The sequence below is a fragment of the Portunus trituberculatus genome, chromosome 41, assembly GCF_017591435.1.
Source record: "Portunus trituberculatus isolate SZX2019 chromosome 41, ASM1759143v1, whole genome shotgun sequence".
NCBI lineage: Eukaryota > Metazoa > Arthropoda > Malacostraca > Decapoda > Portunidae > Portunus > Portunus trituberculatus.
The window spans coordinates 12,114,085-12,130,202 of NC_059295.1; the positions used below are offsets into that span (position 1 = coordinate 12,114,085).

The 16,118-nt window shown below is 38.3% G+C and overlaps 1 protein-coding gene across 4 annotated transcripts in view; it reads right to left on the reverse strand.

Moving 5' to 3' along the window:
* The window catches only part of LOC123516505 (RNA polymerase II subunit A C-terminal domain phosphatase SSU72-like), a 29,171-nt gene extending 22,047 nt beyond the window's left edge, over positions 1–7,124 (reverse strand). Inside the window, exons 1-2 of one of the 4 annotated variants that reach the window (XM_045275908.1) lie at positions 7,012–7,124; positions 3,712–3,795 (exon numbers count right to left, since the gene is read on the reverse strand). In XM_045275908.1, the coding sequence (XP_045131843.1) occupies positions 3,712–3,785 (74 nt within the window). In that variant the 5' untranslated portion in view covers positions 3,786–3,795; positions 7,012–7,124. The other 3 variants (XM_045275909.1, XM_045275910.1, XM_045275911.1) reach the window with 3 other exon arrangements.
* Positions 7,125–16,118: the final 8,994 nt, after the last annotated feature.

Sequence of the window (16,118 nt, forward strand, 5' to 3'; positions counted from 1 at the left end):
ACCAGAGCACATTGAAGATAAGAAACAAGATAAATAACTATGAAAATAGCAATGGAGAGAATATAACAATATCTAAAAAATTGATGGTCATTGGATCACATATTCTGAAGAATTACTAAATGTAGAAGTTGTGATGGATTAATAATAGACCTAACAAAACAAGGAGGGCAAGTTTTGAAAAAAAAAAATTTTTAGTTACAACCACACTATGGATGAAAGGGAATATCCCAGAACAATGGGGGAAAACAATAATATCATCTACATACTAATAAAAATGAAAGACTGGAAACTGCAAAGATTATTGAGGGATTCCACTAATTAATCATTACAAAATTTCATGAAACTTAGAAAGGTGAGCTAGAGTGATAATAGAAAATTAACTGAGAGAAACAACACATATAGGCAAAATGAAAGCACTATAGATGTTATATTTGCTTTGGGTAGTAATAGAAAAATCATGAGAATTCAATCAACCTGCATACATTGCTTTTACAGATCTACAGAAAACATTTCACTCAGTACCAAGACAAAACTGGGAATGTTTAAAAGACTGGAATGGAATAAGAGGCAGGCTGAAGAGAGTATAATGAGCCTTTATATGCCTTGTGAGTGCAATGTAAGAACACAATACAAGAAAGATAAGTAGTTTAATTTGACCTCTGGCATCAAACAAGGCAGTGTCATAGACCCTTCTCCTCATTGTATACGCAGATGAAATAACACAGTGCAATAAAAGGAGATATAGATAAGTAGGAGGAAGAGACACAATGGTATACACCTAACCCTCCATTATCGTGGGAAATTGGTGCCTAAAAAACCGAGCGATAGCGGAAAACGTGATAACGGAAGTGAAGAATAAATTTGAAGCAAATAAATTGGTGCCTCAACCCAAAAATTTTCCTAAAAAATTTTCCTGTCAGCCTAAATTTACTACCATTAATACTAGAGTAGCTTTTTAACATTTGACAATCTGAAATGAATGAAAACCAGCTCTGAACAACAGAATACCATGTCTGAGACTGAGGGGTGGTGGTGGTGGTGAGCAGTGACTGGAACCAATCAGTTCCCTTATTTAAATCACATGACGTGAATACACAGCGATGATTGGCTGCTGGCTCCTCCTCCTCCTCATGATCATCATCTTTCTCTCCCTCCACCTCTTCCTCCTCCACCTCCCCCTATCTAAATATTCGTCAGTGTGTGGGTGGGATATGGGTAGTACTACTACTTCTATTACTACTACTACTACTACTACTATTACTACTACTATGGGTGCGCAATAACGACTTTCCAGATGCGCTAAAACTTAATTTTGCAGATTTTCATAAGTGTGCAATAACGCTTAAATGCAATAACAGAAGGGCGCGATAACGAAGGGTTAAGTGTACACAGATGACATAGCTGTATAGAGTGACAACAGGCAGGGCTTAAAAAGGAGCACTGTTGATATGGAATGAGGTACTAACAAATGCAGGTTTAAAGATGAATGTGGAAGAAAATGAAATATGCATTCAACAATGGGGAGCTTTCAGAACTAGTGGTTGTCACCAGGTGGCAGCACAGTATATGTCCTTTGATCTCGGTATAGAACATACCTTCAGTGTCATTCTAAAAACACAGAGATGCAATAATTCGTTATAATATATTTTTCTACGTAATTCCTTCTAAGTAGTAACACAGCCATAATCAAATCCTATCCATGAACAAATGCATATAAGTTGATTTTCTTGTGAACTCTCTACATTTCCAAAAGAGTACACCCTTGATTGGAAATATATTAATCCAGTTGACAGTAAACATGAAAACAACAAGTCAGTGTCACTTAAAAGTCCAAACCACGCAGCTCAACTTACTAGTATATGGAAGCAACAATTCTATTAAGAATAGGCAACTCAAGTATCCTGGCAAGTGTTGCTGTCTAACCCAACCTGGGCTGACCACTTGTTTAACTTAACAAATACATTGTTGGACAAATAGTTAATTCCTGCTGTAATGTCCATGCCACTATGTCATGAGGAGGAGGAAAACTTCTCATATTTCTCTCTCCTCACTCTGCAGCTGTCCAGTGATATGCTTAGTCTTTGCTCGATTGTTTTGCCACGTCTTGATCTTGATGAATGCAATGCTAAAATTACCACGAAAATAATTATATCCATATATCACGATGTTATCGAGTAAGCTGGGTCATACTATATAGTACAGTCAAAGATTTTACCTTTTTCATTGTTCAAATCAATAGATTTTAGACAAGTAATATGCCGCATTGAAGATAATGATAGCAGTATTAAAAGATAATTACAAAAAACATTTACGTTTTGACTATCTTCTCCCAAAATTGTCCATACAGGATATCTAAAAGTAGATACAGAATGTCAACAGTATCATAATCAATGTTCTATGCATCTGTATGCACCTGAGATTTAATACAACAATAATCTAGCTCATGTTAGCAAGGGACACATAGCAGCAGTGACATCTGGTGGATTAGTTCTGAAAACTACCCATTATTGAAAGTTTTCTTTATTTTATGAATATCATAGGTCTTCAAATGCAGGAGAGTTTTCTGATAGATAGTCAACCACATGTTTGAGAGAATAACTGTATCTGTGTGACAGCCAGTGCAAGATCCTGATAATAGTTGGTGAGACAAGGATCTCCTACTCCCCTCTCTCTCTCTCCATAGATATTTATGTTTGCTTATATTGAGCAGTACAGTTACTTCATCTTCATTCATCTCATCCATCATCAGTCAGTACTTCTAGTGACTTCACTTATTAACAGAAATAATGAAAAGCCATTTTATTAATTGCATCAATATAATGCAGATTATAGTGAAAGTACAAAAGAAGAATATCTAATTTCTTATTCTATTGCTTTATTCATCTTTATTTTATGTCATTTTGTATTACTCTACTTACATACAATATTTTATGGTTTTTGTGGGTTTTACAGGGTACATATGTAAAGGTTTTAGAAGGCATTTCTATTTTTTTTATTCAATCTGAAGTTAACTATGTAAGTAATTGCTTTACAATCTGACTTTAAGAAACAAAACCCAATCATATATCAGGGAACACCTGTATGCACAATGGTTATGAGTATCTCCAGGCTCCAGCTACAAGTAATTTTAGTTAGCCTAAGAGTATATGAGATAAAAATAAATAAATAAATGAATATTTCCTAACTCATTCAGTCAGGAAGTAATGGGCTTTCATTGAGGAAAGAGACAGAAAGACACATCTTTGTTTAATACTCTTCAGTGTGTTTTGTGTTTTATGTAAAGTTAATTTTATTTACAATAGTTATAATGTCTCCTAAGAAGCTGGCTGTAAACAATGATGCTAGTAAAAAGAGGATGGGGATAATTAATATCACAGAAAAAATAGAGCTTGTACATATTGTTGAACACACAAGGATATATAGCCACTAGATAGATCTTTATTGTTTCATTAATTTTATTTTCATATCGACGACCATTATCTGTTACAAAAATCACTTGTATTCTACATAAAATACCATGTTAATTGATTTTCATAATATTTCAGATGTAGAACATATTTATAAGGCTTCCTTATTTTCTATAGGAAAATGTTTAGTATTATGAGAAGCATTCTGGGACAAATTCAACTCACAACCTGACATACCAACATACCAATGTACTCCTCAACATACATCAGAGGATAACATGCACATATAGAATCCATAACTTACCTCAAGAAAGCATGAGCTTCCATGCTGCGATTCATGTTGCTCGAGCAAATCACAGCAAATGAGAGTTCTGCCATCTTAGTAGATCTGGGGAGGAAAAACAAAAATGAAAATCAATTACATACATTTGATTCAATAGAGTGTATAGAAACAGATAAGTTTGTAAAGCCTGACCTACATACTATAGAAAACCAATTTGACATAGCTTTATTTACGATCAATCTTAACTTAACCCTTTCACTACGGTGACACCTATGTGGGCATCATGAAGCCCCAGTGGCAAATACGGTGACGCCTACGTAGACGTCATATTTCTTTTCTGAGCTTTCTTCAATTCAGTTGTCCCGTATAGTGTGTTGGATACCAACTACACACGCCGTATGCTGTCCTTGAAACCCTAGTGCTCCTCCCACCATCCTTGTCTCCACCAATCACAAAAGATAAGCTACATGCGTCCCACCTTGTGTCTAATATTACCCAATGGCATAGACTGTTCCCATATCTCTCTCTCTCGAAAGATAAGCTACATGCGTCCTGCTTGTGTCTAATATTAGCAAATGTCACTCTCTCTCTCTCTCTCTCCGAAGAGAGAAGCGTCCACTTTCCCCTTCGAAGGCGACATAGTGACTAAAAAATAGCAGCATAATACACAAAGACGACAAGTATAACAAGCTTGCACAAGTTTCCCGCGCTCGAGCGTGCGGCACTACCATCCGTATATCATACAGGCGGGCTTTTTTAACATCCGGCGCAAAGGGGTTAATAGAGCAAATAATTCCAGAATAATAATGTTCAATTTATGAGATTTTTACTGGTATATCTAATAGTTTTCCAGCATTTTCCCATCACCAAATCATGTATTTCATCAAGAAATATCCAAAGTAATTTAAGTAAAAGAAAACATAAATAACCATGAAAAACAAATTTTGTTTATTCCTTCTGTCAATATGCTATAAATACACACAAGTATACAGTTGAGGTATGGATTGATGTGTATACACACACACACACACACACTTATCCTGACCTCCAGTGAGCCAGGACAGTGTCTGTGCTCTTTCAAGCAGCACTGGAGTTCGTGCAAAATAAATAATTGTGTGAGGATTGGATTAAGATCTCTTTGGCAAGACTGTGCAACCAGCTATATGCGAGAAGGGAGAAGGATAAGATGTAAATCCTTTTCATCTGTTTATTTTCTAATCATTATTATTAAATTGTATTTCAAAAACAAACTTTTTGTTAGACGATTTTAAGCATAAAACATGTTGTACATACTCTATGATCTTGGAACTCATTGGGAAGATGATTTATGAACAAAAGTGGTCATTTTGGAGAAGATAGCTGAAGAGATGGCAACCTTAACCTGACCTAACCTATCTAACTGGTTTTTATCATTGCTTCAACCAACACACTGTATGTATCTGTAGCCCTCCACAGAGTCTATGCCTCATTATTTGAAGCATTTCTGGTCCATTTTAGCCTGTTGGAAATTAACAATAAGCTTACCTTATGTAGGAGTTCTGGGGAGGCAAAGTACCCACCTCCCATCCGAGATACGTTTCAAAATGTTAGGTTAGGTTAGTTTACTATATGATATAGAGATGACCCTATCTTCTGAAGATGTCACATAGAATTACAGTTGCAGAATACAATATATATATATATATATATATATATATATATATATATATATATATATATATATATATATATATAAATAAACAAAGTCCCACTGAGGTGCCGGTCCCTAAAGAAATTAAATAGTCGGAAGGTGATTACGAGGATGGTATAGGATTTTTTTTTTTTTTGTCGATTTTGAATTTTGCATGAAGAATGTATGTGTAGATAGATGCATGCAGTCTTGCATGAAGGATGAGAGTTGTCTTTACAGGGCAAGTTGTGACTGCCCCCTTTTGTTATAAAACATAAAGGGAAACCTTCAGTTAGGTCACAGCTGGCTTTAATGCTAAGTTCACAGTACCCTGTGAACCAGTATTATTTTGACCTCACTGGGAATAATTATAATTTTGGCAGGTGTCTACTGTCTGCTCCTCTAAATATATATATATATATATATATATATATATATATATATATATATATATATATATATATATATATATATATATATATATATATATATATATATATATATATATATATATATATATATATATATATATATATATATCACCTTTCAAAAACTTGAAAAAGAAAACCTTTTTACCTTGTTCTTTTTTCTCATTTATTGCTTTAATAAGTTTCTGGAGGTTGATATATATTGCATAATATTCTGCAACTTTAATTCTATCTGACATGTCCCTAAGTAATAATCTTGGGAGAAGAGACTAGGTTATCTTCATACTTCCCAGGTTATCTTATGGGGAGGTCTGGCAGGTGGTTAACTCTCTCCTTGGTTAAAAGGTTACAAAATGGGTAAATTTGCAGTTTTTCCATATGTCTAACAAGCTTGGGGACCTCCTGGGAAATCTAACCTAACCTAACCAAACCTTATTATTAATTTCCGATATGGTAAAATGGGGTTAGAAATGCTCATAGAAGTGTGATCTAGCCCGTGAGAATGTGTATAGTTATGTGTGGTGTATTGGTTGAAACTGCAATAATACCACAAAATGCTACATTAACTTAGTTGACTTTAAGGGTAGGTTAAAGTTTGGGCAAAATCCCCAGTTAGGAGGTTATAAAATGTAAGGTTAAGTTAATTTACCTTATGGGGGCTCCAGTAGGTTATGGGTGGTCAATGTAGGAAGTATTGGTTAAAACTGAACATTCACTACAACTGCTGACCTAATCTAACATGACATGACATAATAATCAAATCTAAGCACACTAACAAAAAATAATCCTTACATTATGGAAACTATTAAATTAGACGAAAACTTTATTAGAGTAAACTTCTCCGTATTAAAAAATGTAATGGAAAAACAATACTTCTGATGTGTGGAGCGTTATGGTCCTTAGTCTAATAAAGCACCAAAATACAGTGATTGATGCATTCAGACTGTGGACATTATCTTCATTTACTAGAAATTTCAATAATGCAAAACTTACCTTGACTCTCCTCCCATTGTTATTGTACCGTATCAAACACTGAAATCATTCTTACTCTCACCTACCCAACATCTCTTCCTCTCAACATACTGTGTTCTCAGCCACATCAACTCACAATCCCAGGCATCCACTCCTCCCTCCATGTATACCTCCTGCAACAACAAAAAGTGGAAGTGCTGGTGCTTCACTTCAGGCTGCAGGGCGCTCCACACACCACCACCACCCACCTACCTTCCGCCGCCCGCCGCGCCGCTTCGAGGCAGTCAGTGGCTTGTGAATGTGAAATGAGAGGGAGCACAGGCCAGGGAGGCCGCGAGGCGCATCATTTCCAACGGTACCACATAATTTCCATCTCCTGCGGAAAAAAGAAAATTAAATGGTAATAGATAAATAAACGAATGGTAAAAAAAAAAAAGTGAATAAATCATAACAAAAATGTTAATTATAACAATAATAATGATAATTATTATTATTGTTGTTACTATCATTATTTTTTATTATCATTTTTTATTTTTATTATTATCATTGTTATTACTATTGTTGTTGCTAATACTGTTATTATTTTTGTTATTATCATTATCATTATTATTATTATTATTATTATTATTATTATTATTATTAACAATACTACTACTACTACTACTACTACTACTACTACTACTATTACTACTATTAATAATAATAATAATAATAATAATAATAAAAATAATAATGATAACACCGTGTAACAAAGGTTTTATCCTTGAATTGAAACTGTTATTTCTTATTTGCTTTTGTCTAGAAAATATGAAAAATACTTACCTATATTCATTTCTAATTTTGCTTTTGTGTCCAGGATAATGACTTTTTTTAAATTGAAGTTTGACTTCAACAAAGTAGATACAAAACGACATATAATGCAATAATAGCTTTTGTTTATTCTAGAATTACACCAGTGAGACAATTGACACATTAGAAAGCAAAAGCAAAGCTCATCTTGACGAGTGAAAAAGCTTGAAAAATGCTGGTGACGTTTTCTCTGACCTGATATGTGCACAACCTCATCTAGCAAATTCTATTGCTTGAGTCTCGACGTTAAAAGCTCGCCATTTGATTTCGTGAGGCCAAGATCTCTGATCAGGTCATTGATGTCTTCTTGGCTGGGTAGTAAGGATTTCTCTCATCAGTTGCGTCTCTGAACTCTGGATCAGTGTCTTCATGTTCTTCTGAACCACTTTCCTTTTGTAAACACTGCTGCTCTCTCTTAGGATGAGTGGGTACGGGGAGCTCAGAGCAGTGTGGCACTGGCGCAATGGATGATAGAAGGTCAGGATATATGATAGCAGGCGCATTTTTGCCTACTCGACGTTTGGAAGGGTCTACCATACAGAAAAAGCAATTGCTTGAGTGATCAGTTGATTCCCTCCAAATTCGGGGGATTGCAAATCTCATAGCTCTGTTTTCCCCTCTGTACCAACCTGTACAAAGCAGAATGAAAACATAAGTATAAAAATACAGATACATTCAACTCAGTGTAATTGGATATGTCAAAATAAAAAAGTATATACTGTATATATGTATATATATATATATATATATATATATATATATATATATATATATATATATATATATATATATATATATATATATATATCTGTCTGTGTGTGTGTGTGTGTGTGTGTGTGTGTGTGTGTGTGTGTGTGTGTGTGTGTGTGTGTGTGTGGTTTTTTTTTTTTTTTCTTACCTTCCAGAGTTCTTTTGCAGAGTTCGCAGGTGAAATGAGGTGCCCAAGGTTTGTCCTGATTCCCGACAGGCATGCCGAAATATGCATTGTAGCAAGGCAATGTGACTTTGCTAGAAGATTATTTTGATTATGTTACTATACCTTGTTTACTTAACCTATATTCCGGCGCCGAGGCGGGTTTAAAAGCTGGGCGCTGATTGGCTGCACCCCTCTCTATCTAGTAGTGATGGGCGAAACGAGTACTTTCTGCAAACCGAGTATTTCGGTATTGATTACACTGTGAAACCGAGTAAACCGAGTACGAAATGATTACTTGTCACTAACCTATCTTAACGTAACCTGAGCGGAAATAAAAAAAAAAAAAAGTAAGAATATAGCAAGGGAGAGAATCGTGCAAGAAAACTAATCTCTTGATGTAGTTAGACTGGGGTTTTTAACTTCAGTACAAGGTAGGCCGTATATCATGAGATCATATTTCACTTGACTTTCAATGTTATTATATGAGAATGTGAATTATGTGCATGCACTTATAGTTGACATTAGCAGATAATTTCTTTCTTGATATAACTAAAATAGAGAAAAATGGATATAGAATGCCAGAAGCTTATCATTGCGGGGCTCAGCGTCACGTGTCTCCACCCTCCCTGCTTCTACCTCCTTACTCATTCTCCTCTCTCCTTACCTCCATCCACTTCCCTCTCATTCCTTTCTCTCCTTCTAGAGCTGGGCAGGATCCGACTTTTTATGTACTCACGAATCCGATTACTTGGTCTGGCGGATCCGTGGAATCCGAATCCGGATCCGAGTACTTGAGCACGGGGTGGCGCGGCGCTGGATTTGCCTGAGAGCAGGATCCGACTGGTTGCCCTCTGACGAATCCAAGCAGCGCGGTACTCGTCTCGCAGCTTGGATTCGTCTTCCCGCGCGGTAATCGTCTCGCTGCTTGGATTCGTCTCCCCGCGCGGTAATCGTCTTGCTGCTTGGATTCGTCTCCCCGCGCGGTAATCGTCTTGCTGCTTGGATTCGTCTCCCCGCGCGGTAATTGCTTAGACTCGGTGGTACTGGAGTCCCACAGCGGGATCCGAGTACTTGCCTTCAGACGAAGGCTATTGACGAGACTAATAATTTATGGAAAACAATTAACACGCAGTTTAATAGAGGAAGGATGTTAGATTTATTAGAATCTATTTCGCTCTGCACAATTACATAATTCTATGGCCATATGGCTATGAAGATGACTGTCGCGTTCCCCCCTGTCTCTGTGGTGTCAAGGCTGCAACCAAAGACTATAGATAAAACAAGACTGGAAAGATTGCCATTCACCATAAATTCGTGTCGCCCAAAAGATGCCAGATACCGCTAGAATAGTGGATAACAGCGCCATCCATTGAGTGAACCGCAAACTAACGCCTTTATATATATATATATATATATATATATATATATATATATATATATATATATATATATATATATATATATATATATATATATATATATATATATATATATATATATATATATATATATATACCATGTGGGCTTTTCACGGGAATTTATAGGCCAAAGGGTACCTCCTATCTCAAAGCCCACCCGCTAGGAAACCGTTGCCCTGAGTGAGGAAGCCCAACCTGCACTCAGACCGTGGACAGGATTTGAACCCGTGCGCTTGGAGACCCCTCGGATCCCAAAGCATGCATGGTTCCACTGTACCACGGCGGTCCCTTTGTAAGATGTCACACTAGCACTTTTTCCGTCGTTTTTCAGAAAATCGACAATATTTTTGGTGCGGCCTGTCACACACAAACGGTGTTTCGTCGTCACTTTCCGTCGTCACTTCCCGCCAACACAATGTAAACACAAACATGGAGGCCACGCTGCGGCAAAGATACGCTGCTCTGAACGTAATACTGTGTATTACGAAACTTGGATGAGCTAAACAAGCCAAAAAGCGTGCATGGATGCGTTCATGGTTAGTGGTAGAACCAATGCACGTAGAAGCCAGGTTGAGGAGACGCGGCAAGTCGTGTGGTCTTGGTATGTAAACAAAGGCGGAAAATTTGCAGACGGAAACAATCCCTATCGTCTGACAAATTCATGCGATAAGTTCATGCGGAACGTTGAAAAATCGACGGAAATCGCATTAATCGACGGATAAAGTGCTAATGTGACACCGCCTTAAAGGCGGTGTCACACTAGCACGAGTTTAATTTCTGCATGGCATATTTTACAAGATGTGTCTTCATTGGTAGGTCTCTTTCTGTCTTGAAGTGGAAGACAGTTTGCTCTGGCTTTATGTAGTATTATTGATGATGGCCTGGAGTCACAGAATTGTTCTTCCTGTATTTCTGTTTTCCGGTGTTTGTGTATCTGCAGACTTGATTTGCTCTCTATATCTTCCTTCTATGTTCTTGCATCTCATGCCTTTGAGTTCCTTCCTACACACACACACACACTACCAATAATGTACTGTAGTACAGTACATATTTACTTCATCCACCTGTGACCCCGTTCAAGCTCTCTTGTATCCAACTTGAGTTATAAATATATCATAGAGATAAATGTATATTGTACATGTGCGATAACTATTTATAATTAGGGAGTCGACACACACACACACACACATAATGAGCTCTCAGATCGCACCGTAATGGGCAACGTCTGGCTGTCTCGTTAGAGACTGCAGCAGATCAAACAGTGAACACACACACACGCGTGTGTGTGTGTCGCCTCACTAATTATAAATAGTTATCGCACATGTACAATATACATATATCTCTATGATATACTTATAACTCAAGTTGGGTATAAGGGAGCTTGAACGGGGTCACAGGTGGATGAAGTAAATATGTACTTTACTACAGTACATTATTGGTAGTGTGTGTGTGTGTGTGTTTATTTACCTATAGTTGTGCTGTACAGCATGGCACATTATCCTGTCTCCATATCTATAGCTGTCTTTGAAGATGTGTATGGTGGCTACAGTAACCACCCTTTCACTTATTTCACTTAAGCTATTCCAGATGTCCACTGTTCTGTGTGTGTGTGTGTGTGTGTTTGATCTGCTGCAGTCTCTGACGAGACAGCCAGACGTTACCCTACGGAACGAGCTCAGAGCTCATTATTTCCGATTTTCGGTTAGGCCTGAGATCAGGCACACCACACACCGGGACAACAAGGTCACAACTCGATTTACATCCCGTACCTACTCACTGCTAGGTGAAGAGGGGCTACACGTGAAAGGAGACACACCAAAATATCTCCACCTGGCCGGGGAATCGAACCCCGGTCTTCTGGCTTGTGAAGCCAGCGCTCTAACCACTGAGCTACCGGGTGTGTGTGTGTGTATTTACCTAGTTGTAGTTTTACAGGGCCTGGGCTTTATGCTCGTGTGGTCCCGTCTCCATATCTACACTTATCCAATTTTTCTTTAAAACTATGTACACTCTTTGCTGATACCACTTCCTCACTCAAACTGTTCCAAGTCTCAACACATCTTTGCGGGAAACTAAATTTTTTAACATCTCTCAGACATCGTCCTTTCCTTAGTTTCTTACTATGCGATCTTGTGCTTCTAAAGTCATATTCTTCTCTCAGGATCAGTTTCTCATTATCCACTTCATCCATTCCGTTAATCAATTTATAAACCTGTATCAGATCCCCTCTCTCTCTTCTCTGCTCCAAGGTTGGTAGATCCATTGCCTTTAGTCTCTCCTCATATGCCATCCCTTTAAATTCTGGAACCATTCTTGTAGCCATTTTTTGTAGTCTCTCTAATTTTCTTATGTGTTTCTTTTTTTTTTTGTGTGTGTGTGTGTGTAATTCACTGTTTGATCTGCTGCAGTCTCTGACGAGACAGCCAGACATTACCCTACGGAACGAGCTCAGGGCATATTGTTTCCGATCTTCGGATAGGCCTGAGACCAGGCACACACCACACACCGGGACAACAAGGTCACAACTCCTCGATTTACATCACGTACCTACTCACTGCTAGGTGAACAGGGGCTATACGTGAAAGGAGACACACCCAAATATCTCCACCCGGCCGGGGAATCGAACACCGGTCATCTGGCTTGTGAAGCCAGCGCTCTAACCACTGAGCTACCGGGCCGTGTGTGTGTGTGTGTGTGTGTGTGTGTGTGTGTGTGTACTTTCTCTATTTATAATGTACTTTGGTAAATTACATATCACCTACTTAGTTACATATTTTCAAATTGGTTCAAATAAGCCAAATTACAGAATATATATATATATATATATATATATATATATATATATATATATATATATATATATATATATATATATATATATATATATATATATATATATATATATATATATATATATATATATATATATATATATATATATATATATATATATATATATATATATACATACATACATACATACATACATACAAACTCCATTAATTCGGCTCTTAATACTCTCAAAAGGACAGAAATCCAGATTTTTAAGGCCAAAAAAATAACAATTAAAATCAGGAAAAAAAAAATTTAAGTTTCACAGAGTATGTTTTTTGTAGTTGAATTCTTCATTTTCTTTCATTTATATGGAAATACAGAACAATGTTTGATATGCATACTTTATGTACTGAAAAGAGATAAAACAGTATGCTGAAAATATGTAATATTCCTGTGTTTTGTAACTGTTGTGTTTGGTGTTTTTTGTTGGCGTTGGGTACTGCACAGTAAGAATGTAATATGCGTACATACTGTACGCACAGGACGCGGTCCCTCTGGGAGGTGTGGAGGTGTGGCACCATGTCAACAGCATCCGGGACAAGTCCAGGCGACAGGTGTGTGACCCTGATCCTGCAGGCAGGGCACGAGAACTCGTCTTGCAGTGGAAGGAAGCCTCATCCTTCTCTGGTCTTCCTGTGGAACACCAGGAGACGTTTGATCAGCAAAGACCACGGAGGATGGAGTTGATTCACCACAGTGTTTCTCTGCTGGATGACACCTGTGTGCCTATCACGCATGATGAACTCCTCTCGGCAGTCAAGTTAGGCAAGTCAACAGCTCCTAGCAAGGATGGCATCACTTATGATATCCTCAATGCTCTCCTGGAGGTAAAGGTAGACAACCCTATCTTGGACTTATTTAACATGTCTTTCACTGCAGGCAAGCTTCCCCACTCTTGGAAAACAGCCATTGTCATCCCAATCCCCAAAGGTGATGGCACCTTTCACCCTATTTCCCTCACCAGCTGTCTGTGTAAAATGATGGAATGGGTAATATTGAACAGGCTTATATACAAGGTGGGCCATGTACTCTCTGGCAATGTACATGGCTTCCTAAAAGGTCACTCTACAAATCATTGTTTTGTTGAGTGTCTTACAAATAAGGATGCTACCTGTAGAGATTTCATCGATCTCAAGGGTGCCTTTGACAAGGCCAACAAAAATGTTATTATGGAGGAACTCATTCTCAAAGGTAGATTATTAGGAATGATCAGGGACTACTTGTACAACAGAATAGCACAGGTTTGGTTTGAAGGTGCAGTTTCCTCTGAGGAAGTCTTTGAGTTTGGAACACCAAGGGGTGGAGTCCCTAGTCCAATGCTTTTCAATGTTTTAATGGAAAAAATTGCGTGCTGTTCCTTTCCACAGGGCACCCAGGTCCTCATCTATGCTGATGACATACTCCTCCAATGTCCCACACTCAGGATTCTCCAGTTAGCTTTGTCACAACTAGCAGCGTTGTGTGTCCAAATGGGACTAGTGATTAATGAATGTAAAACAAAATTTCAAGCTAAAGGGAAGGTTTCTCGGCTGCCCACTGTTAATAATGTTCCCATCCCTAGAGTTCATACACACAAGTACCTGGGCGTTCAGATGAGCTTCAGCCATCCACTATGTTCGAGACCTCTGCCATGGCTAGCACCACTTTGGCTGCTAGTAAACAGGGTCTGGGGACTGGCATTCCAGTTCTAAGAATGTTCTATATATCTGTCATATGGTCCCTCATTGATTATGCTGTCCCTGTTTTAATACAGTTTAGTACCACTCAACTCCATCCCCAGGAGCTTGTTCAGAATGAAGCCATATGGAGATAATCTTGGGATGCCCCAGGATTGCATGGATTGAAGTCCTCAGAGCTGAACTGCACCTGCCGAGTATTATGTGTAGGATACAGGAAATTACTTGTCGCACAGTTAGTCAGATGCTATGCACGGGGCCTGACTCTCTAAAGGGATCACTAACCCCCCTGTATCATGATCCTCGGACTCATACAACACCATACCTCAGGAAGATCTTGGGAGTACTGGCAAGTGTAGGTGTAGCCGAGACCTGTATTAATGTTGTTATGTCACCGCTCCAACCCACTTGGAATTCTTACCGTGTCAGTGTTAATATTCACTCTCTGCATCAGCCCAAGAGGGACTGGCTCCTTCATGTGCTGCAAGACATGTTCATGACTAAATTGTCCAAGTACCCCCACGATCAGGCTATTCATGTTTATGGTGATGGGACAGTCCATAGCAGCAAGTCCGGATGTGGGCTGTTCATCCACGACTACATCTCTGCCAACCACTATACACTGACACGGAGGTTTCCAGGCGGCTCCCTGCACACATGTCTTCCACTAGAGCAGAACTGTATGCTGTACTGGAGGCGCTCCATATTGTGGCGCCTCCGTATGAATGTTTATTTCTTTATTGACAGTCAAGCTGCATTGTATGCCCTTCAATCCACCTCCCCCATGGACTGTGATATAGTTAATAAGTGTCTTGATCTCATCCACACCCTAGAAGGTGCTGGTAACACTGTCCATTTCACCTGGATACCCTCTCATGTGGGTATCCCGCTAAATGAAAAAGCAGACCGCCTTGCTCAGTGTGCCATCCTAAATGACACAGTGGACCCTGACATTCAGTACACTCTGGGTTATGCTAAGAGTAGCACTAAGGACTTAGTACATAATAGTATTAGTGATCAGTTGGAGCTTTATTGCCATAGGGGCAGTGGCACTAGTCTTCACTATGCAGGTGTCTCCCAGAGTTGTGCTTACACCTATGGGAGACACACTGCATCACAGGACAGGGTGGTAATGAGGCTCAGATTAAGCAACAAATACTTTTGGGAAGTCAGTGCTTCCCCTGGTGTGTGCTGTGTGTTATGTGCTGCACCAAGGGGACATACTCTGCGTCACTATTTCATGGAATGTCCTCTCATTGCTAAATTTAGCCAACAAAGTCAACATGATTTGTATAGCCTCATTGACCATCTCCTAGACTCAACCACTCTCAGGTATATACTCAGGGAATATCCTCAGTTTGTCCCCAGACTAGGATGTTTATGCAATCAGGTTTGCAATATCTGTATCTATTTATTCAAGTACTTGTATTCTTGTTATGTGTACTGTCTATAATTATATTTTTGATACTTTAACCTTAAGTCTTTACCCAGGGGGTGGGTGGCAAGGTCCATCCTCCTCCTATGTTGTATTTCTTTATTAATTTAACAGTAAATGTATCAATCAATCAATCAACAAGAAAAATATCAGAAAAGAAAAAAAATGTGGCAACTTTTATAAGAGCTGACGGTAAGTAGTAAGTACCTATAATATTGACATGAGAAAGA